The sequence below is a fragment of the Monomorium pharaonis genome, chromosome 2, assembly GCF_013373865.1.
Source record: "Monomorium pharaonis isolate MP-MQ-018 chromosome 2, ASM1337386v2, whole genome shotgun sequence".
Lineage (NCBI taxonomy): Eukaryota > Metazoa > Arthropoda > Insecta > Hymenoptera > Formicidae > Monomorium > Monomorium pharaonis.
The window spans coordinates 12515418-12539751 of NC_050468.1; the positions used below are offsets into that span (position 1 = coordinate 12515418).

Sequence of the window (24334 nt, forward strand, 5' to 3'; positions counted from 1 at the left end):
GTGATGCGATTTCAAGCCCGGGCACGCTCACGCACACATCGCACTCCCCCTATCCGTGAGGCACGCGCGCTCGGCTGCGATCGGCGTGAGCCGTCGCGCACTCGGCTACGTTCGCGGCTGAGTTTGTCCCTTTCTCCTCTGCCTCTTCCCCCATCTAACGTTTTCTGACTTCGAGCTCCGAGGCGATCGCCGGCGTCTAATGCTTTTTCAGAATATGTTTATCGCGCGGGCGCCGCCGGCTCTCGCGATTATTTTATGATCGGCGCATAATTGTAAAAATAAATATGTACAATTTAATCAATATTTCTTTGTTATTCCATGTAAATTGAATTTACAAATAAAATGTTAAATATATCTTATGGTTAATTAAATTAATTATTTAATTATTTAATTAAGTAAAACGTGCAAAGATTTAAAAAACTTTTTTCTTCGGTAATTTTACAAACTTCGATAACTTCTCGGGAAAAAATGTTTCATATAAAAACATATATGAATATATGTACTTATATAAAAGATGTCTATATATCCCGATCAAAAATTTTTCATGTAAAAATATATAAAAATCTGTAGAATTATGTATCAAAAATGTCCATGCAAAATTTTATATTGTATATTTTTATATAATTTTACATAATTTTACATAATTTTATATACTTTTATATAATTCTGATATAATTCTATAAATTTATACATACTTTTACATGAAACATTTTTTATTGAGAAAGAATTATTCATATGTAATTATATATAGTTATGTATAATGATATGTAATCATCTATAATTGTAAATTAGCAATTTTTTTCCCGGCAAAAATTTTTTTATACAAAAGTATGTATAAATCTATAAAATTATATCAAAATTATATAAAATTACATAAAAATATGTAAAATTAAATAAAAATATACAATGTAAAATTTTGCATGGACATTTTTGATACATAATTCTACAGATTTTTACATACTTTTACATGAAAAATTTTTGATCGGGATGTTTATATCAGTTTCCTTTCTTTTGTAAAATTTCTGTTTGATATAAAAAGATAATAGTCATACTGAAAAGATAGAAACTAATTAAAATAATAATTTTTGCATTGCTTCTTTTAAAAAAGCTAAGTATGAAAAATTGTTTATATATAATCATATATATTTCGGAATATATGGACAATTTTTTATACTTAGCTTTCTTAAAAGAAGCAATGCGAAAATTATTTTTTAATTAGTTTCTATCTTTTCAGTATAACTATTATTTTTTTATATCAAACAGAAATTTTAGAAAAGAAAGGAAGCTAATATAAATATATATGGACATATTTTATATATATTTATATGTTTTTATATGAAACATTTTTTCTCGGGTTCACAAAATTAATATTAGGTAAGTTAATATATTTTTTAAACTGAATTAAGTTAAAGTATTTTTTCTTTCATAATTTTTTCTTTTACATAAATAAATTTTTAAAACTTGGGAAAAAATTAACAAGTTTATATATTTCAAAAATATTTAGTTAAAATTAAAAATTAAAATTTATAATTAATAAAGTTAAAAGTCATTAGCTTTTTAACTTTATTATTAATTTTTACTATTTAGTAAAATATTTATAAAATATAACTATTTAACAATTTTCTACATTTTTATAAGAAAAAGGACATTGACAAAAAACTAAAGGAACATGATTTAAAACGTATTTTATTATTATTAAGCGTCGCACAAAAAAGCAAACTAGAAATTATAAAAATTATAATTATTAATGCATGCGCGATTGTCAAGTTTTTTATTTATCATGTTCGAATTGTTCGAGCAAAAGTCTTTTCTTTATTTATTACTTACTTTACCTTAGTGATGCCAGAAATGGGTCTCTGTCACATTTAGTTATGTGTTTATATAAAAAATGTCTATAGAAACACAACACAGCTTTTTTGTACACATTCATTTCATACATATTTTGTCTTATTTTAAAAAATTTAAGAGCTACTACTTTAGAAATAAAATTGATATTTATAAGCCTCGATTCTATCCACGTCTCTGGCAAAGAGTGGATTTCCTATTGCTTATTGTTTGTTATGTCCTATTGCTTATTGTTACTTATTTTTTACGGTGTTAATTGATTCTTTTTTTCGCTTATTTTGTATTGTCTGTTGAATATATTTTATGATCTAATCTAATTATAATTGTTTTGATAATCTAGTTTAAACAAACTATGACTTTCTAATTTAATATAAATATAAATAACGTTTAGCAAAATTAAGTTTAAATTTAACTTGAATTGATTTAACACTTAACTTTCAACTAAGTCAGTTTTTCGTTTATTTCACAACTTTTAATTTAAGAAAATTAATTTTATATGCTATTAGCTTTAACTTGATTTAGTTAAAAAATATATTAACTTATCCAATATTAATTTTGTGAAGTTATCAAAGTTTGTAAAATTACCGAAGAAAAAAGTTTTTTAAATCTTCGCACGTTACTTAATTAAATAATTAAATAATTAATTTAATTAACCATAAGATATATTTAACATTTTATTTGTAAATTTAATTTACATGGAATAACAAAAAAATATTGATTAAATTGTACATATTTATTTTTACAATTATGCGCCGATCATAAAATAATCGCGAGAGCCGGCGGCGCCCGCGCGATAAACATATTCTGAAAAAGCATTAGACGCCGGCGATCGCCTCGGAGCTCGAAGTCAGAAAACGTTAGATGGGGGAAGAGGCAGAGGAGAAAGGGACAAACTCAGCCGCGAACGTAGCCGAGTGCGCGACGGCTCACGCCGATCGCAGCCGAGCGCGCGTGCCTCACGGATAGGGGGAGTGCGATGTGTGCGTGAGCGTGCCCGGGCTTGAAATCGCATCACAGGGCCAGTCTCTGATTACAGAGTCTCTATACGCGACGTCGTCGCGCTGACATCTGCTGGAGCCCTTAGGAGCCATAATTACGCCAAATTTTATTTTTATGGAGCCACAATTGCGCCAAGCGCCAAATTTTAAATTTTGTGCGCCATTTTGACCTATCAAGGAGCCACATTGGCGCAATTGCGCCAGACCTGGCAACCCTGGTGCAGTAACTAATTTCGACAAACTCGGAACAAGGTGAGAGGTGAGACAGCATTATGTCTGTTAGGTTGAACTCATATGAAGTCTATTTTTAACAATGGCAAATTGATAGCAACATTATCAGCATTAATTTGTTATCAATCATTTATTGTTGCTATGTTGTCATATTGCAAACAATATAATGTATCATTATTGCTGACTGTTTCCCTTTTTAAATGTCCTCGACTGATTGCATGTATAAGTATAATAATCATGTTACTGAATTCGTAATGTGTTTTATTTCGATGTCAACAAATGTATAGCAAACAACACATGCATTGCATTAGTTTGCTCAAAATGCTACATCACGCTTGGTTATCTGGGTTTATGCCTTTTTTTACAACTTTCCGAAACTAGTTGTGAGTCTCAAACACACATTTTATTTCTAATCACCTTCTGAACATAGTTTTGGCCCTTTTTTTAGCTAATTTGCCTGGACCAAGACTGCTTTCCTTTTAGGGAACACAATCGACACAAGTATATAATATCGTTCTATCTTTGTTACTCATTGAATATAAAAAAAAGATAAAACGATGCTTGTGTCGATTGTGTTCCCTAAAAGAAAAGCAGTCTAAATTGCGTAAACGTAGTTGTAAACCTAAAATTGTAAAAAACTGATCAATCACAAATAATTATTTTTTTAGTAATCGAAGAATAATCGACTGTGATTAGTTGATTTCGTACAACCTTATGTTTACAACTACGTTTACGCAATTGTAAAATCGCCTTAATGTAGTGCCACATTCATTCCATAATTCCATTCATTCCTATAACCGCTATAACCTCACTAGTCACTTGGGTGAATATCACACTTACGGATCAGTTATAGACGATAAACATGTATTTGACAATTCTTCGCTTTCTATAGTCAAGTAACATATTATCAACGTAACGCAATATCTCAGGGTTTCCTGGCGTTTTAGTCATTGCCGTGCAGTAGCTAGCGACAGATAACGTAGTATTTTAAGAACCAAATAGTGTCACTTATCTGATTGTGTCGTGTGGTATATAAACGGAAATTTTATTTACAAGTGTCTTAATCGTGTATCTAAGCGTTGTGTTCTATAAAGTTCTATAAAGTTCGTACTTTTTAAAAAGAAGGAACACTTGAGACGGGCAAAATAATTAAGATGGCATTGGGACAGGTATGTACAATGTGATTTTCTATGTTAAATTAATATATCTTACAGTAATTATTTCTTATCGAACAACGCATAATTGTGCGAAATGATTGTGCCCAGAGAATATCTTTACAGATAAAGGAACTGGTGAACATATACAAATTGTTAGCTACATATCCATCCTTGAGCAGTGCACAGATTCTGGGTACTCCAAGTGGCAGGCTGTCTGTACAAGGCTCATGGACCCAGAGGAATCTGGAGAGGAAAACAGATCAACGCTTTTTACAGAATTATGATTTAAACTCAGATTTAACTCCAATTTCTACTGGATTTCCAGTTGATATATCCACAGAGTATATAATTTAGATGTGTTATTGACACACATACACACACACACACACATATAGATGATGAGGCTACATAATAAATATTATCTGCAATTAAGCTTGGAAAGTAACTTGTTAATTGTAATGAGGTTACAGTTAGAGTTATATTTTTTCAGTAGTTGCAACTTGGTTATATTTTTTTTAATAATTTAGTAATTACTTTTATAGTTGCTTTATATGTATATTTCAAATTTACTTGTCAATATATGTGAGTCATATTTAGAATAAAATTATAAATTAACCTTACAAGAGCACTAGTAACTAAATAAACATTACAGTCAAGACTTTATTCTTTAAAACAATTCATTGATTTGCTGCAATTTTATCACAAATTTAAGACAATTTGAATATGCCAAAAAGTAACACGTTTCACATAACTATAGTTTCACATAATTATAGTATCACATAACTATAGTAAAAAGTAAATAAATTAACTTAATAAATAACTTCTGAGTTACTTTTTTGTTAATTTCTCTAAATGTATATACATTATTATTTCATGTGACACATGAAATTAAAATTATAAGATTAACGTTTTTTAGCTATGAAATCTGTACATTAATTTATAAATTATTAATTCCATTAATTTAGGAAAAGTTTGTTTTATGTAAGAAATGTATACACTGAGGATGACTCAAAATTAAGTCAAAACATATAAAGTTTAACTTATTGAAATTGTACTGGTTGTAGTAAATTTTACATTACTATTTTTTATATAAATTTATGCTCCTTTAACTATGCCGTTAATCTCAATTGCCTGTGTTATTGTTTTTTAATTAATTTATTAAACATTTTAAGTTTGTAAAGTAATTAATTTATTATATATAATGTATATATGTGTTTAATTTAATAAGTAAAATAATTTAATTAAAAAATTAGAAATATTAGAAAGTCTTATATTTTTAAAATAGCAGTATATAAACACACACACATCAAGAAATTAATAAAAAAATAATTAGGAAGTAAATTTATTATTCTTTCACCAACTATAACAGAAGTTTGTTATTTTTTAAAAATAACTTTTCTAATGATATGTAGTGACTTTTTAAAAGAAATTACTATAACTAATTATTTTTTTACAAAATAGCTTTTTAATCTTACACTTAAATATATCTATTTGAATCAGGTTGATGTCTAGCCTAACAAAGAATGAAGAACGTAGAGCTGTGTTGCGACAAGCCACGATTGATAATTCTACAAAGCAGTTTATAGAAATCTGGGATAAGCAACATTTTGTGAAGAATTATGATTTATCTGCCCTGGATGTTCATGGCGATGTTTATACTGATAGTATGAACTAAAAATATTTTTTTTACAAGAAAAGATTCCCAATTAACTGTTAAAAATTAGAATATTTTTTATTTTGGTTTATTATAAAACAATTCTTACATATTTTGATGAGTTTTCTAATCAATAAGTTTTATTAAAAAAAATAAATTTTTATTCGAAAATTTTGTTCTACTTTTTTGTTGAATAACAAATAAAAAACAAAACATGACTAACTTTTTATTTTGGTCGGTATTCATAGTCGAATCTTATTTTAAGATAGTCTCAAGTAATGTCTTAAGATGCTAATACGGCTCTGTGATTTGTTGATGGCATCTTAAAACTGTACTTAAGATGATCTTAAATATAAGAATCGATTATGTATACCGGCCTATATCTTTTCATAGTAAATTTAATCTAAAAAATAGTTTATTATACAGATTGATCTTTAATTTTTTAACTTGTTAACAAAATATTTCAGTAGATATTCTTTAGTTTATTTAACGAAAAAAAAATGTTTAAAAGTGATTTATATTAAAATAAAAAAAGAAACAGGGTTCTCAAAGTTGAGAAAAAAAATGAAAGTTTTAAAAATATAGAAAATATTTAGAAATTACATTTAAATTTGATATTGTATATGTGATATTATGAATTATTTACTAGTAAAACTTTTTTTTAGATCCACTAGGAATGTGCATATAAGGTTTCTAATGAAAGAATAGGACGCCACTATTTTTTCTAAGTTTTTAAATTTTTTTTTAAATTTTGAACTACAAAAACTGCTTTTGTGCGATTAAATTTTTTAAATGTATGAATAGTATGCCATTATTTTTTCTAAATTTAACTTTTTTTAAATTTTGAACTAAAACGTGACAAAAATTGTCTTTTATGTTTTTTTTAATGAGATTTGGAGGAAAAGAACAACATATTATTCTTCCATTAAGAAAGTTTAATATAATATCCTAGAATTATATAACTTTTTTTCTCAACTTTGACATCTTATATATTGAAAATAAAGCACTTTAGTTATTTATTTTTTAGCTGAACTTCTTGCATGTAGTTAATCCTTTTTTCTTTTTCTTTCCAACGGAAAAAAGGAAGAAAGATGAATCATATTCTTTTGTACTTACAAATCACTGTATATCTCTCTCAAAATATTTTTTATGTATTGCCAAAGCTTTATAAAAGAATTCATAATTCTTTTATTTTTCGATATTGGGGACCTTCTCGATCTCTTGTCTTATTCTCAATTTTTTCAATATATGTTAATATATATAACGTGCTTTTTTTCAGTTGAATTTCGTTCGTTTGAATGGTCTCCGGATAACACTAAGGTCCTGTATATAGCGGAAAAAAAGCTTCCCAAATCAGAACCATTTTATAAGCAAAAATCATTAGATAAAAAAGATAAAGATAAGAAAGAGGATGATGAAACAATGCTGGTTAGATTTATTTCTTTAACATTGAGAGAGAGAGAGGGAGAGAGAGAGAGAGAGAGAGAGAGGGGGGGCGTGCGTGCGTGCGTATGTGCTTGTTTTATGTATCCGATTTCATTTTCTTGTTGATTCAGGGTAATGAATATATCCACAAACCACAATGGGGAGAGCAATTGGTAGGTAAACATCGACCTGTTGTTGCTGTCCTTGATACGACGATCGACACTATTACAATTTTATCTGGAATACCAGATGAATTTTCTCCTGGTCAAGTGATTTGGACGAAAGATCAAGATGTAATTGGTGTTGCTTGGAAACATGAGCCAATATACTTAGGTCTTACTGCGTGCACCAATAGATACTCTTGGGTATTTTTATTAAAAAATGGAGAATATCGTAAGGAACATTTAAATAATTAATATAGAAGATATGTGAAATAGCAAAAAAAGATAACTTTTTTTATGCAGGAAAATTATCTGAGGACGGATGTGCTGTGCACAGTCCTAGAATTAGCCCCGATGGAAATTATCTCGTGTGGTTGCAGAGAGAAGCAGGTGCCGTCCCACACCATAATGCGCACAAGCTTATGTTCCGAGATTTGAGAGTGGAAAAAGATCACGTAATATTATATTAAATTAAAAATTTAATTTAAATTTAAAACAAATAATAATACAAATTTTAAATTAAATTATAATTGTAGTTGTATCGAAAATGAAACTAAGGAAAATATGTTTAGCATTTTGAATTTCGAACTTTTTTTTTATATAGATTATTGAGATTGTGGAAGCAGTGCGAACGAGTAAAATAATTAATCATGGCAAACAATTTTATGGGATATACGCTCGTTTACCCCGTCGTTGTTGGAGTAACGACTCTGAATACTTATTTTTTAGTACTCCGCAAAGAAACAATATCGTCTCATACATCGTGAATATAAGTAAGATAGTAAAGCTTTATCAATTAAACTATGATTTAACATATTAGTATAATTTTTTGCTATTTAAAAGAATAATTGTCTTTGCAGATACGAAAGATGTTACTGAGATAAAAAACGATAGAAGTAGTCTTTCTATACTAGATGTAAAGGAGAATATGATTGCGTTTTTGAACACTTCTTTAATACAACCTTCTAGCCTTATGATAGCTCGTTTTGATAATGAAGTCGCAACTAGTGGCAATATTCCCAGAATTGCGCTTACAACTCCACTAAATATCACTGGTTTCGAAAAAATTACATATGAACAAAACGAATATAGTTATGATAACGATGACAGTATAAGTAAGAGGATTATGTTATCATTTGCATGATTTCTCTTGATGCATCTATTTGAATGTTATTTTTTCATTTTTCAGAGCAATTTAATTATATTTATTTTGGTCCAAAAAGTGGTAAAAATCAATCAGTACCTTTTATAGTAATACCACATGGAGGACCTCATAGCAGTTTTGCGAACACATTTTCTTTGGAATCTGCTTTCTTTATATTAGCAGGTAATAGATAAATCATATATTTCTCTTTGCATATTTAAAACAAATTAACGTTGAATTCAAACTCGACTTTAACAAAGTAATAGAAAACACAAAAGAAAAGTTGAAGAACGAGAATTCAGTAAGATGAAAAATAAAAACTTTTCTTTTTATTCAAATGTTTAATAATAATAAAAATTTTTAAATTGCCTAGAATAGTATATACAGTTTTATCTTACTGATTGTTCGTCTTTTGACCTTTCTTTTTCATGCTTCCTAACATTTAAAAAGAGTGACCGCAAAAATTGCCCATTTCGTGGACATCGAGTTTTGTAACGATTTTGGTAAATGATTGTATATCATCAAACATTCATCCCCTAAAAATTTCGAATTGAGCATACCTTTTATTACTGAAATATGAAAGGTTAAAGTTGATATTATTCACAAATAAAGGTTACGCCATTTTACATGTTCAATACCACGGTCTTCTCTTACCTGGCCGGATCAGTGGATTTTCTTATCTCAATTAGTAGGACCTCTGCATAATTTTGTCCTAACGGGCTACATCACTGGATGATTTTACCTTAACTGTCCAGATCACTGCATTATTTTGCCTCAACTAGCCGGACTGCTCAAACGCTTTGATGCGATTCCAAAAACTTTTAATTTTCGTGAATTTTTTACTTGAAAACGATACGTTTAATAAAAAAAATTACAAAATACTACTTTTGTTAACAATTTTTTGTAGCTCAATAACAATTATGTAATCTGTAAAATATCTCTGTGAAAAAGCTACTAAAACTATTAGAAAAATCATAGTAAATACTGCAGCATTTCAGAAATGGATGGTATCTATATTTGAAATATTGTTATAAGATTATCGGATTTATAAAATAAAAGACAAGATAAAACAGTGTTGACATAAGATAACGTTAATAAAATACTCCCGTATATACATGTACTCGGTCAAAGACCGCAGAGATAGGTGCGACATCAGTTAAAAAACATTTTCCTGAAAATCGCAAATTGATCTCTAAATGACATTCACAATTCTGACTTAAACGTCGATTTGAAGTCACAATAAACTAGTCGTTTTAACAGATAAACAAATCTTATCTGAAACATTTTTTTATGAGAAATAACCTCGAGTTTTTTTGTGTTAAACAGATAAAATAACATACCCTTCATTGGTGTATAGTGACCAATTTAACCCCCCATATATCAGTAATAAAAGATATGCTCAATTTGAAATTTTCAAAGGTTTGATGTTTACAAACTGCCGTGAACTTGGCGCACCATATTCAAAAATCCAAGTTTCTTTAGAGTTCTAATATCCTTTTGAATAGTCCTAGAGTTCTCTCTCTGTAAGAATTTTCAAAAGTTCCGTTGATTAAATATAAAAAAGTTAAATTTAAAAATATGAATTTTTTTGAAAATTTGAAATTTCCACGGAAATTTAACTCCTTATATTTTTAAATTATTTTTATTTTAATTAATTCGATAGAACTATTGATATAAACTATCAGGAACTGTAGAACTATTGTAAAAGAAGCTAGAACTCCTAAGAAATAATTGATTTTTACAATTCGGTGCGCTACGTGAACTTAGCGCATTATATTTTTAAATTAAATTTTTTTATATTTAATCAACGGAACTCTTGAAAATTCTAATAGAAAACTCTAGAACTATTCAAAAGAATATTAGAACTCTAAAGAAATTTTTGGATTTTTGAATATGATGCGCTAGATTCACGAGACTGACGTACAATTATTTACCGCCAAATTCGACTCAAACTTCGATGTCCACGAACAGGCTATTTTAGGCCTGTTTTTGCGGCCACTCTTTTACTGCAATTTACTAATTCTGTGTAATTTAGGTTTTGCGGTCGTACTAGTGAACTATCGTGGCTCCACGGGAATGGGCAGTGCAACGGTAGAATATCTTCAAGGAAAAGTCGGAAATGTGGATGTGAAAGATTGTATAACCGCTACGCAGGAAGTACTTAAGAAGTATTCCTGGCTCGATCCTAAACGCCTAGGTCTTTGTGGCGGATCTCACGGGGGATTCTTGGTAGCACATTTGAGTGGACAAGCTCCGGTAAATAAGTTTAACAATAAATTTGTATCCGATTAATTTGAATACCGACGTAAAAGCTATTTTCATTTTAGGATCTATTCAAAGCGGTAGTTGCTAAAAATCCGGTAATTGACATCGCCACCATGTTCAGTATATCCGACATCCCAGACTGGTAAAGAAACATTCAATACTAATAACGGTATTCCTCACGTCCTAATTATTCAATCCCATATTTGTATTTCAGTCGCAATGCTCTAACTAAGGAAGAGAAAGTAGCGTATCTTCGTAATGTGTAAGCTTAATCGTTATCTCAAATGTACCAATAGTCGCGATTAATCTAAACTTGACTGAAATGCATAATCTTTTTGTCTAAAATACATACATAAATTATTTGTAATGATGGTGTATGCAAATGTGCTTGTATTTGTATTAAGTTTTTATTCATTCTAATGTAATCTAATTTTTTTATTGCAGGTGTATAGTGGAAGCAGGTCTCCTTTACAATATCGTTACTGGTTCTTGGCCCGAAGACACCGACATGTTTGTGAAGATGAGAAAATGCTCTCCCATCGTGTACGTCGATAAAGTCAAGGCACCAACTTTAGTCTGCATTGGAACGAAGGATCTGCGAGTACCACCCTCTCAAGGAACGATGTGGTATAATCGACTCAAAATTAACAAAGTGAAAACTAAGTAAGTTGGCAATAATGTTTAAATTAGATGCGAAAAATACAAAAAACTGCCATTATTGAAAAATTTAATATTACAGAATGCTCGTATATGATGACAATCATCAGCTGTCAACTGGATCAGCTGAAATCGATCACATCATTAACGATTGTCTCTGGTTATTGGAGCATACATCTAAACAATCTGAAGACAAAAAATAAATCACAGCATTTGATTACATGTGTGTGTGTATATATACATAAATCTTTATTATCACAAATTGAATATTTACAATTTTATTACATACAATTTGTAAAGAGACTTACATAACAATTCAATCTCCATAAAAATAACGCACAAGTCTAAAATTTGTATACATTATATAAATTTTTAAATATACGTACAAAAGTTGTTTTATACTCGTATGTATATATATGTATATAAGTCGCACATACTCAAGTAAAGCAGCCCCTAAATTATCAATAATATTGCACAATAATTTCCTAAATAATTCAAAACAAACTCAATGTAGCCTCTAGACGATCAATAATATTGTGCAATAAATACTGAGTGTCTAGGAATCGCTTAAGACGTAGTATTATCAAAGTATGCTATAATACAGCGAATTTGCATACCGTTCCTTTCGCAAATGATTGTCTATGAACACAACAGATGTTCATCAGATTCTTTTTCCTCGAGATAAACATCATTATATCAAATATTGTCGCAAGTCAAATGATGTATAATAACTTATACATTAATAACTTAAATATGGAAAACTAGTAGATGTAAGCTGATGAGATACACAGCTTTAAATTCAATTAACGTATTTAAAAACATACGTTAATTAATTTTAATATGAAAAGTTGTAATATTTACTAACAAAGGAAAATCCAAGTTCGACATTATCACTATATATTGTCTTGTATTTTTCATTTATTTTATGATTCTACATAACAAATATATTATTTTAATTTATTAATTTAGGAAGTATATTCAAAAAAATAAATGTTAAAAAACAATTGTATTTATTCTTCAAATTTTGTTCAAAATATTTAAATTATTTCTTAAATATATAGTGTTTAATAAAAACTGCAAGCTCAAGACGGTTAATACTTAAGAGGATGTTAAACAGCCCGTCAAACTTGATTGAGGTCGATAATGTAATATTCATTTATCCGTGTTCATAAAAATATTTGCTTCAAAATACAAGTTATGTAGTTCATACGTACAAATGAATGGTACATCGCAGTTCGAAATATATTGAGGAATAAGACTATATTCGTCAAATTACGATTACTACAGATTTCTCAGTGAAAGCGCTTAAATGAACAAAATTTAATCCTATAAACAATTTTTTACGGCTTGTAATCGTAATTTGACGAATATAGTCCTATTCCTCAATCTATTCCAAACTGCGGTGTACTATACAATTGTACGTATAAGGTACATAACTTGGATTTTAAAGCGAATATTTTTATGAATAAATTTTTTTTGCATTTTTGGTCTTGATCTAATCGCCCTCGGGTTTATTCGTGTACGTACTTTAAACGTGTAAAAGAATTTTCAATTCTGTAAATTCAATTCGAAACTAAATGATTGAACAGAATGTTGGTAAAACAGAGGACTTTAGAATTCCCTTAAGCATTATTTAAGTTAGATTGATTCTGGGAAGTTTCAATCATTTGATGTCATATCAGTCATACAAGCAGTCATTGCAAATTTAACTCTTGTGTCCACGACCAAATTTACGTACATTTTTCTAACTGGGATACACGTGTATCCATTGTCGAAAATTCATCTGTAAATGCTTCGTAGCTTGGAAAGTTTGCTCTGGCGGAATGATATTCGACATCTGTGATGTATTCAAGACAGACCCTCTTCAGGTGTATAGCTCCGACTCGCACAAAACCGGTTTTTAATGAGTATTAATCGCTTTTGGAATATTGTACGTTTTATACACTTTGATGATTTTAATACACGCCAACAACGATTAAGTGAAGATAAAACTGCTCCTATCCGATATATTTGGGATATGTTAAATTCTAATTTACAAAAAATGTACAGGCCAATGGAAAATTTGATCATAGACGAATAGCTTCATCTTTACCAAGGTAGAACAAGATTTACACAATACATTCCATCTAATTATAAGTCAGCTAAATATGGAATAAAGATATGGTGAATTTGTGATGCCGAAAATTCTTATCCATTGAAAGGCTTGCTTTACACAGGTAAAGTAGGTGAGACACGTGAAATCAATCGAGGAGAAAGAGTTGTCAAAGAACTCGCACAGCTGTATAAAGGATTTGGAAGAAATATCTGCATGGACAATTTTTTCACGTCTTTGCCGCTAACTAAGCATTTATTATCTTGGGATTTGACTGTTGTTGGCACTCTAAAGAAAAACAAATCCTACATATCAAAATCCATGGCTCTTTCCAAAACAAGAGCAGAATTTTCGACATTATTCATGAAAATTACTATTTGTTCCTATGTACAAAAATAGAAAGCTGTTATATTGCTTTCGATTATGCACTCCGATAAAGTAATGTCAAATGACGCAAAGAAAAACCAGAAATTATCCTTTACTACAATAGATATAAAACTGGAGTCGACACAATGGACAGATTGGAAGATACACAAAACAGTGTAGACTTGTTCTTGATAGCTGTACTGCTGTACTGGTGCAATAAGTTAGAATAAGAAAAAATATATTTGTCTCATTCTAACTTATTGCACCAGTGCAGCAGTGCAGCGACGAAGAACAGGCCTTGTGTAAACGGTGTATTCAGAGATGGCCACTTGCTCTTTTTTAAAATATTATAGACATTGCAACTCTTGCAGCTTACATTATTTATTACGAAAATAATAAATGTTTAAAAAAAAAACAAATGAACGCAGAATATTTATGCGACAATTAAGTCACGAGCATAGAGATATAAGAATAGAGTACGTAAGACAGACGAGAAAGACAGCAGTAGAGAATTAGAAAGAGAACACTAAATAAAGGCCCCTCTACCTTTGCATGTCGTGCATGCACAAGAGAATGGTTTTGAAGTCTGCCGAGTCTACGTCCGTGCATCGCGTGCACGTCAATGCAGAATAATAAATTGACGATTTTTAAGGGACAGTAATATCTATATATTTCTCTATATGTTTAATAAGTTTAATTATACTGTTATGTTCTTCAAAATTTTGTATTTTACACTTTTTGTAGCAAAATAAAATATAATAATAATTCTAGAATTCAACCTTTATTATTTATTTTGATGACTATATATAAATATTTTTTTAGCAGAATAATTATAATTCTTGTACATGCTTACTTTTAATGTATAGTTATATAAAATTTCTTTATATTTAATTTTTTGTTACAAAAAATAAAAATTTCCGAAAGTTAAGCGCGATCTCCCCGTACCTATACAAGTTAAAAAGTAAATGCATTGTTAACGTTGCCATCACGTACGTGTATCAATATTATATTACTAAAATATTTAAGTTGTGCCTTAAAGAATTTAAAGTTCATATTTATTTTTGTACATAATAATAATTTTTTAGTGTTCTACGATTTCTTATTATCTTTATAATTTCAATTTCTCATAAAAGACTCAAATTAATATTGTACTCTTACAAAATAAGCGCGCACTTACAGTTTGTTCCCTAACTCTACGCATGCGTCATTAGACAGAGGGGCCCTTATTCTAGCTTTCTCTTTCTATCTATCGCAGCCACTTATATGATAATATACAACTCACACGCTTTATTCTTACATCTCTATGGTCACGAGCTTGTTTTTTCAATAATTGGGGATCGATCGCAAAATTTACAAACAATGAAATATTATAATGTAAAACTGGCAGTGGAGACTATTCTTGGTAGGCCAATAAATCCCGTTCTTTCTGGATTTGAACAAAGAGATGATAAAAAAAAATATTTGCTGGGTCGTGTCATCTATGTTGACAATAGTTTAATAGACAAACTATTAAAAGACGCAAAAAACACGAAAATCTTGTTCAGAACGCCAAAACTGGTGTGTGATGAGCATACTATTACAAAGTGTTAAGAATGTGATAAATAAATAATTATTACTGTTTGTTTATAAAAACTTCTGTTTTTATTTATTTCACAAGCCTTTTCATTAATTGACTTGATAACTTGCACGTAAAAAATATATTTCTACTAGTGGGTACATATGTACCCCAATTATGGCCCAGGTAAACTTTAATGCAATATATTTTTTAATTCCAGCTTTTAAAAAATTAAAGTAAAAGCATATTTTAATAGTAAAACGATCAAATTGCGACAATCCGAACGCGATTGAAAAAATTTTGACAGGAACATAAAAATTTTTCAAAAAAGTGGATACATTTGTACCTAGTCGTGGACACAAAGGTTAAAATCTTTTAACTCCAACATTGATTTTTCACACATTGGCACCTGAATATTACATAACTTTTTGAATATTGCATTATTTTTATAACATTAAATTCGACATGTTTATATTAAAGTTTTGAAAATTCACAAGATATATATATCTGGATTTTCTCTTGTAAAAAACTGTTTTTAGACTTTTTTTCGTTGTAGTATTATTTCTTCAATATTTGTTAGAAAATAATACAAAACGTAAAAATTCAAACATTTAAGATTTCTACTTTCTAATTACATCCCTAAGTTGAATCAAAAATAAGAATCGTTATATAAACTTTTTTTCTTGCAATATGCTATTGAACATGCACTAGTAGTGGCGTAGGAAAACCCAATTTATTTTAGCGTATATTGGAAGAAAAAAATACATCACATAGTTTCCTATTTCTGACATTGTAATTCAATAAGGCTGCAATGAAGAAACAGAGGAAATTTTAAAACTATACACGTATAAAGAAAAAAAATCAATGTAAAATACTATACATATAAGTGAAAAAAAATTTAACTGAGTTACCTATTAACCGCTGCATCTTGCATAATCTCACTAATATAAAAAAGAGAAACAACGAATATGTTAATATGACAGAATTGCATGTAAATGTACTGTATATATTGGCGCAATTAGATGTGGACGGTGAATGAGTAGCATTGAATGCTCTAATAGTAAGGAATTACTTTGGTCAAAATTAAATCGATGCATGCAACAATTCGTTGATTTAAGACTTCGTCCATTGTCACAAAACGAACGAAGGGTGATAGTGTCGTGTAGCATCTTAGTCATACTTGACTTATTTATAGCATGAATAGTATCCTAAAGCTGCGAGCTTAGCTCACACTGGAAATCACGACTATATGCATAACAATCGAAATTGATGCATGCAGCATCCGTCAATTTATCAGAGCGTTTTCTTTCATAGTAAAATTCTGCTCATACCTTGAAAAGTATAGAAGATCGATTTAGTTACGTCACTAGATGCGCGACAACACAGCGTCTAATTAAAACATTAGACGATATATTTAATCGACGCTCAGTATTCGTCCTCGGCTTCGATAACTTACGATCTGGAAGGATCTCTACTCTGTTCAGGGAACAATGAGTCGTAACTGGGTGGCAGATCCTTGTCCGCGACGGGTGAGGACACAGCGACTTCCAACATGGGGGCTGTCGGTACCGCCCGATTGGATCCTTGGACCGCATCCGCATCAGGCAAAGAGACCGGGCGCGAACACACATTCGGACCGGCGCAATCCGACGACCAACACAACTTTTGCGACTTTTTACAGATCCATAGACACATAACAAAAATGATGAAACAGAGAATCATAGTGGTGACTGCTCCTACAGTGACCTTTGTGGCAGTATCGTCCTTGGGGTGCCGATCGCTGCTGACCGGACAATTCACCTCATCAGAACATATGCCGAAAGGACAATTGTAGATCCTGTCACATATGTATTCCTTCCGAATGCAACTGTTATTTCCGACCGGCTTGTATTGGTCGAGATCTGCCTGTATACAATCTGCAAAAACGTTATCGATAAGATTATGTATTTATAATCCAGACATTTCTTACATTTAATATCAGAGTTGAACATTTATGTGTTAAATATAAATCAAGATTGTGCCACGTATTCTAAGATTATGTCTTCATGGGTTATTGTTTCCGTTACATTTCCATGAATCTTTTTCATATAGACGATGCAAAAATTTAAATTATTATAAATTGGATAACGTAATACAAAAAAATAATTAAGCTATAAAATTGTTAATATCTGTCTTTATAGATAAAATATAAAATATTAAAAATAAAAAAAAACAATCTACGTTTCACTACTTTTAAATCTTCTATGACTCATAGATTATTGTTTCCATAAACGACACTTAAAGTATAGTTTATATAATTCATGTTGTACATTATGTAATATAAAGTATTTATATTTTATTCCTAAAATGTTAAACCTTAATATAAATACTTTACATTATGTATATACAATGTAAACTATGTTTTATATATCATTTATGTGATCATTGAAGAGTCAGATTTCAGAAATAGTAAAATTTATATTCCGTTTTTTAATGTTGAATAACTTTATTTTATCAATACTAATTAAAACAATACTAATTAAATATATTAATTATCCATCATATTTTTACTCTTTTTGTTTGTAATCTAGATTTTCTATTTAGATCAAGTTTTTTTTATTGTTCTAGGTTTTTAACAAACCTAAAAAATTCAAAATTACTATTCAACATCTCTATTATATTATTAAATAGGTTTTAATTCAAATGTTAAAACCTTTATTCGATAAAAATAGAAATTTATTTTTCACAATAATGTTTTAAGATGCTTATAAGCATTAATATTATTAAATTATTCTTAATTTAATTTGTGATTTTACATATTTCGGCATCAGTTAAGGACTGTGTTTTAAGACCAACAAATATGCGGTGCGCATGTGAGCTGGAGATTGTGAAAATTCACACAAAAATTATTATTATTATTAAGCACTAAAATCTGCTGCAAACTAATATTGATTCTTTTATCTTTATTTAACGTTGAAATGTTTATTAGTTTTTGTATTATGTAAATTTAAAAACACATTTTTTTTAATGGGCTGACATGAATTTTTGAAAACTATTTAAGTATCTATCTATTTTAATATATGTAAAATCAAAGTCAGGTAAAATGTAAATATTTTTTAAGAACTGAATTGAAGTTAAAATTTATGGCTTATAAAATTAATTTATGTTGAAGTCGATAACTGTAATAATTTCTGAGAAATCATATCAATATATTTAAAATATTATATCATACAAAAATAGAAACTTATTAAATATACAAAAAATAGTAAATAATATATCAAATAAATAATAAATTTAAAAAATGTATAAAAGCATAACAAAATATGTGTAGTTTACTCTAAAAATAAGCAAATGCTTTTGTTCTCCAGACTAAAATAATCTCTTTCTTCTATATTGTAATATCCAATTTATAATTTACATTGTTTGTATGAAAAAATTGTGTAAACAATGTGTAAATAATCTATATAAATGTAATTTTGAAATACACAATTCTAATATAAAAGAAACGTACTTTTATAAGGTGTGTAAGCTATAACAAGGTCCAGGACTTGATCCGATGGTGTTTTGGAAATAAATATTTCGGTTTCTATCGTGGCAGATCCAATATCTATTTGCCATGGTTTCCATTGTTTAATAGGATCATATTCCGCATACATATCATAATTATATGACCGGCTATCGCTTGCTTTACCCGAATTGTCATCAGGCTCAGGAACCGAAAGATACATTGTTTCGCTGCGATTTATTTTCCCACAGAACTTGCTCGTGTAGTGACCGTCGCTTCTCTTGAACTTAAAACATTTATCAAGAATTTTTCTAATTCTCTAAAAATTAAAAGTAAATAGAAAATAAGTCTAGATAGTAACATGTCTGTTGTGGCCATGTATAAGAATTACAGCAATAGAGATCTGTATTTGTTGGCAAATTGATATGATGAGCTTTGGATAGTAACTTGTCAGTAACTTTGAAAATGTCATCAGCTAAATTTGTTGTTTCAAATATAAGGCAAATATAAGCTGTCAGAATCATAAACAATCACAGATTTGTGCAATTTTGCCTAAACAAGCTTTGCCATCTGGGTGAGTTAAACAGAATTCAAAGTTAATCTATATTGGCACAAAATCAGGCTTCAGTAAATGTATTTATCTACTCACTCGTACGTAATCGATACAATGATCGCCCTCGCGGCGGAAAAACATTCTTTGAATAACCGCAAAGAGACCCTCGCCCCTGCTGGTCCTGAAGACGAACGTACAGTTGCGATCAGCCTTGACGACCCAATGATCAAACATGTGATGCGGGTTGACAATCGCCGCGGCGCCGTTACGCATATCGAGCGTATGCTTCTTGTTCAGGAGGTGGCAAATCCTGTCGCTCTCGAGACGATCTACAACAGTATTACCAGGTGTTATAAACATCTATAATAAATATTTTAAAAAAATTAATGTATTATAGATACAAATTCCCCCAAAATACTACTATGGATCTTTGTATCTTCCTCATCTACCTCTAAAATTCCTCTAAAAACTTTATCAAGTTATATAATAACAAAATCTGAAATCAAGGGAAATCTCCAACCTAGCAATGAGAATACATATAAGTGAGGTTAAACGAGAAAGAAAGAAATCTTTTCCGCTAACATGGACTTACATTCATTGTAATACTTGTAATTAACGTGTAGACGCGCGCACGAGCATAGGTGCGCGATCACGATCAGCAGGTAGATGCCTGCTGCGTCCCGGGCCATCTTCGGGTCGCGATCGCGCGAGGCTGGGTGTCACAAGGCCATGCAGGATGCGCCAGGAGTAGCGGCCAGGTTATCACGTGCTCGACAACGATGATGAGACACAGCCGTGTGAAAACGTAGCCGACACGGAATATTCACGGGAAGTCGCACAACAACAACCAAAACGAATTGCACGATGTTACTGTTTAGATGCGTCACCCATCTGTCTCTCTTGAGGGTGACCAAACAAGTCCCGTCGGTCGAGTCGACCGACGCGACGCCGCCGCCTTCGAGAGGACAGACATCGATCGCGCGATCGAGACCTCGAGACGAAAGATCTACGTTCCTCTCCTCGCTCGGAGCAATCAAAGCTGCGAGAAAAAGAAGGGACGAGAGAAAGAGAAATATTGCTCAATAATCAGACAGGAACGAAAAGAGAAAATGCACTGCGAAGCGAATAGAAAAATCCACATGGAATTCGGTGAGGTCGAAACAGGCGCCATGGTTATCAAGTGGCTGGAGATAATTAACGAGAGTTGCGTTAGTATCCGACATTTATAGTTGTTTCTACATCTAAAAACAATTTCGATCAAGCTTCGATTAACTCAAGGCGATACCTTTAAAAATGTGATCGAAAGTTTTTTAAATTTAAAAACAGTTTATGTAACAAATTATTACCCGCACATCTTTGCATAAAATCATTTTTAGATGTGTCTAAATATCTAAAAAGAAGATTACAACTTAATTTATTGTTTATATCTGAACAATTAAAACTTTAATTAAAGTAGATAATTAAAATGATTAAAATAATTTAATATCAAAAAAACCTAAATGATTAAAATGATCAAAATAATCTAAATGATCGAAATAATTTAAATTTATAATAATAAAAAAACGATTTCAACCAAACTTTGATTAAATTAAAAGAATGCATGTTAAAATATCAATCGTTTAATTTAAAAAAAAGAGTATATTATTTTTACTACGCTCTTCTAAAAACTGTTTAAAATTATTTTTAAATATGTCTAAATATTTCTAAAAAATAGTTGTTCAATTTCTTTTATGTTTAAAGAGCGACTTTGATTAAAATTTTAATTAATTTAAGGAGATGTATTTGCAAATGGCCAAAATATTAATTTTTTAATTTTTAAAAGAAAGACAATTTTTTGATTTAAAATGTATTTACAGAAGAGAATTACATAATTTCTTTACCATATTTACAAGCAATTTTGATCACATTAAATTATTTAAAAGGTTTAAAAATAATTAAAAAAATAATTTATTAAACTTAAAATAGCTGATTATTTTCTGCACCTTGAGCTGTATAAAATAATTTTGGAATATATATAAATATTTAAAAAGAAAATTACATCCAACTTTTTATCCATGTTAAGAATGTTTTGGTTGCCTGTTTTCACTAATAACTAATAACTGATGCCTGTTTTCACTAATAAAGATTAACTTTGATCTCGGTTTGATTTATTTTTTATCTTTTCCCAATCCTAAAAAAACTAAATTAAATCACAATTAAAATTATTCTATATTGATGATAATTATAAACATAAAACTTCGATGAAGAGAATAGACTTAAAAATGATCCGAGTATTACATTTTTTTAATTTAAAAAGAAACTAGATTGTTTTCTACATATTTTATTAACTATATAAAAATGATTTTTGTTATATATTCAACAAATTGAACATGTAGCCTTTTTGCAATCTAAATGCTTAACAACGAAGAAATAACAACAAAACATTTGTTTTAAATTTTAATTTTACTTACCATTTGTTTGTAAAGCATTGCTCACGTTACTGTGACTAATTGATGATGTGATACAGATCGAGCATACTTACGAAGCCCGAAGAGATGCAACTACTAATCCGCTGGATCACGTGTTCGAATTATGCGGCTACTCGTGGTCTTTGCTTCCTGGCCAGACGTACAAGTGCAAAATATACTATCGGCCGTTCGTGCCATTGGCCGAAAACATCGATTACTTTACGATCGAAAACTCGGCTGGCGAACGCTTAAAAATCCAAGTCCGTGGAACGTGCATCGGTACGGAATCCTTAAGAATTCCTAAGTATCCTTTATAGTTAAAGCTTTCTGTAACCATCAGAAGCTAAAGTGATCAATTTCATTTTTTGGGAAATATTCTACTTAATTATACTCTCTAAATGGATCAGTATTATTCACTGATTTATAATGCTATGTTTATAACTATGATAATTAGATATTTACTATCTTTTAATGATTTCGACTATCAAAATTAATGTATTATCTAAACGACAGTGCATTTACTTCACCGATTTGATAAGTTATAAAAGTATAGCACTGAAACTTATTGTTAGTGTATTTTCATTTATTTTAATTTCATTGATTGTTATTTAGAAAGTCTTCCTTTTTGTTTCTACTTTTTATTTCATGGAATTGATCTTTTTATTTCATGGAGTTTAACTTTTAATTTTCACTCAATTGTCAAAGCGCGACACAGACGTCAACGAATTCGAAGAGACATAATTACGATCTTATGGTTTTATTGGGAAGCATACGTCACTGAAATCTCCGACTTAGATTAAGTCCCGTTTTATTTAAGTTCTGAGTCATTAATTATCCGGACATACGTGTCCTGAAATTCCGACAACATTTACGGTATACGTTCGTCATCGTGTGACGTAGAAAGATAATTTATATGCGCAGGACCTGTAGTTTCTTCATCCGCCACGAAATTAGTCATGGTGTGCACGAACGAGTGTCGCGAGGCGAAGAAACGGATCAGGCTCATCAACGATTCGAAAGTTACGGCGACTTTCATGTTCGACGTTGATCCGCTTCAGGGGCCATTCCAAGCGAATCCGCAACAGGGACAAATCGGGCCCCGTTCTCGCAAGTGCGTGACGATTACCTTCGCGCCTCGGGAGAACGGGCTCTACACATGCCATTTTCCGTGCTTAATCCTGAATCATGTAAAATTATGAAAAATTTTGAATTTTTTATGACTACTCTGATGGAAATAATTATTGAAATTGTAATGAATAACATTGAAATATTATTTAATTATATTTGAAAATCTCTTTCAATTGACCCACCTTTACAGTATTATTTCATTAAGATTTCAATATAAATTTCAATATAAAATTCAATATAATTGTAATTATAAAGAAATAAATGATTTTAAAATTTTTTAATAATCCTAAATATTGTAAACTTAAACATTTGTATTACAATTAATTTGCAAATATTTAAGTAGAAACATTTAACTGAAAACTTAACTTAATATTGTTTATTTTTGTTTCATTATTTTTTTAACATTTTTATTATTTATCCTTATATAGAATTCAGTACATTATACAACCCTTGTTAATAAATTTGTATAAATATTATATATACATATATATTACAATTATTTTTATTTTTTTTCAACATTTTTAATTATCTTTAGAATTCATAGTATATTACAACAAATTTTTTATGTTCAATTTTTATTAATAAATCTGTAAAATTATATATTTTGCAGTTGTTTCTTTTTAATATTTTTAATAATTATCTTTAGAACTTACAGTACCCTGCTATTATAATTTATGTTAAAGTTTATTTAACGTATTCAATATTTCAGTAATTTCCAGTTTCAACAATTTCAGAATTGTTTTTAACACAATTTTAGTGATTTATTCTCATCAGAGTTGTACATGTAAAAGAATATCATTCTAGTGTTAAAAAAAAAACAATTACTCAATTTTTATTATTATTATTTTTTAAGTAACAATTACCTATAGAATTATAATATTTTTTAAATAAGGAATAGTTACCAAAATTAGAACTTCATTGTCCTAACATCCTTCATTGAGATAAAGCTCGGTAAACTACGAGCCGCCAAAATTCTATAACATATTTTTGTGCCCAAGCAATTATTATTATTACATTTTTATGACAAATTGTTTTATTTTTTAATAGCACAAAAAAAATTGTTTGAAATTTTTTTAGTATAAAAGAAGCTTTAATATAAAATTTTTAGAATTAATTCTTTAAAAATAATTTCATTGTTATTAATAAATTAAAATTATGTCAAGACATGAGAG

The 24334-nt window shown here is 29.6% G+C and overlaps 3 protein-coding genes across 8 annotated transcripts; 2 read left to right on the forward strand and 1 right to left on the reverse strand.

The window, feature by feature from the left end:
* The first annotated feature begins 2936 nt into the window (after positions 1 to 2936).
* LOC105837705 (acylamino-acid-releasing enzyme) lies at positions 2937 to 12002 on the forward strand. Of its 6 annotated transcripts, none has more exons than XM_036282824.1 (15): positions 2937 to 3102; positions 4197 to 4243; positions 4340 to 4572; positions 5732 to 5895; positions 7165 to 7313; positions 7442 to 7703; positions 7775 to 7926; positions 8076 to 8244; positions 8332 to 8586; positions 8661 to 8798; positions 10651 to 10871; positions 10943 to 11022; positions 11095 to 11142; positions 11325 to 11543; positions 11620 to 11938. In XM_036282824.1, exons 2-15 carry the CDS (start codon positions 4229 to 4231, stop codon positions 11738 to 11740), a joined length of 2226 nt encoding a protein of 741 aa, XP_036138717.1. In that variant the 5' UTR covers positions 2937 to 3102; positions 4197 to 4228; the 3' UTR covers positions 11741 to 11938. The 6 variants fall into 6 exon arrangements, with proteins under 6 accessions (XP_036138717.1, XP_036138719.1, XP_028049039.2 ...); XM_036282826.1 differs by having other exon boundaries at positions 4355 to 4572; XM_036282823.1 differs by having other exon boundaries at positions 2957 to 3095.
* A 2869-nt stretch (positions 12003 to 14871) lies between these two features.
* On the reverse strand, positions 14872 to 20447 carry LOC105837707. The gene is made up of 5 exons (XM_028193239.2): positions 20180 to 20447; positions 19684 to 19916; positions 19041 to 19320; positions 17007 to 17466; positions 14872 to 16881 (listed from the first exon to the last, which is right to left on the reverse strand). The coding sequence occupies exons 1-5, from the start codon at positions 20274 to 20276 to the stop codon at positions 16836 to 16838; spliced, it is 1116 nt and encodes a 371-aa protein (XP_028049040.1). The 5' UTR covers positions 20277 to 20447; the 3' UTR covers positions 14872 to 16835.
* Positions 20432 to 23738, forward strand: LOC105837701 (cilia- and flagella-associated protein 65). Its single transcript, XM_028193240.2, has 3 exons — positions 20432 to 20795; positions 22094 to 22313; positions 22956 to 23738. The coding sequence occupies exons 1-3, from the start codon at positions 20466 to 20468 to the stop codon at positions 23231 to 23233; spliced, it is 828 nt and encodes a 275-aa protein (XP_028049041.1). The 5' UTR covers positions 20432 to 20465; the 3' UTR covers positions 23234 to 23738.
* The last annotated feature ends 596 nt before the right edge of the window (positions 23739 to 24334 follow it).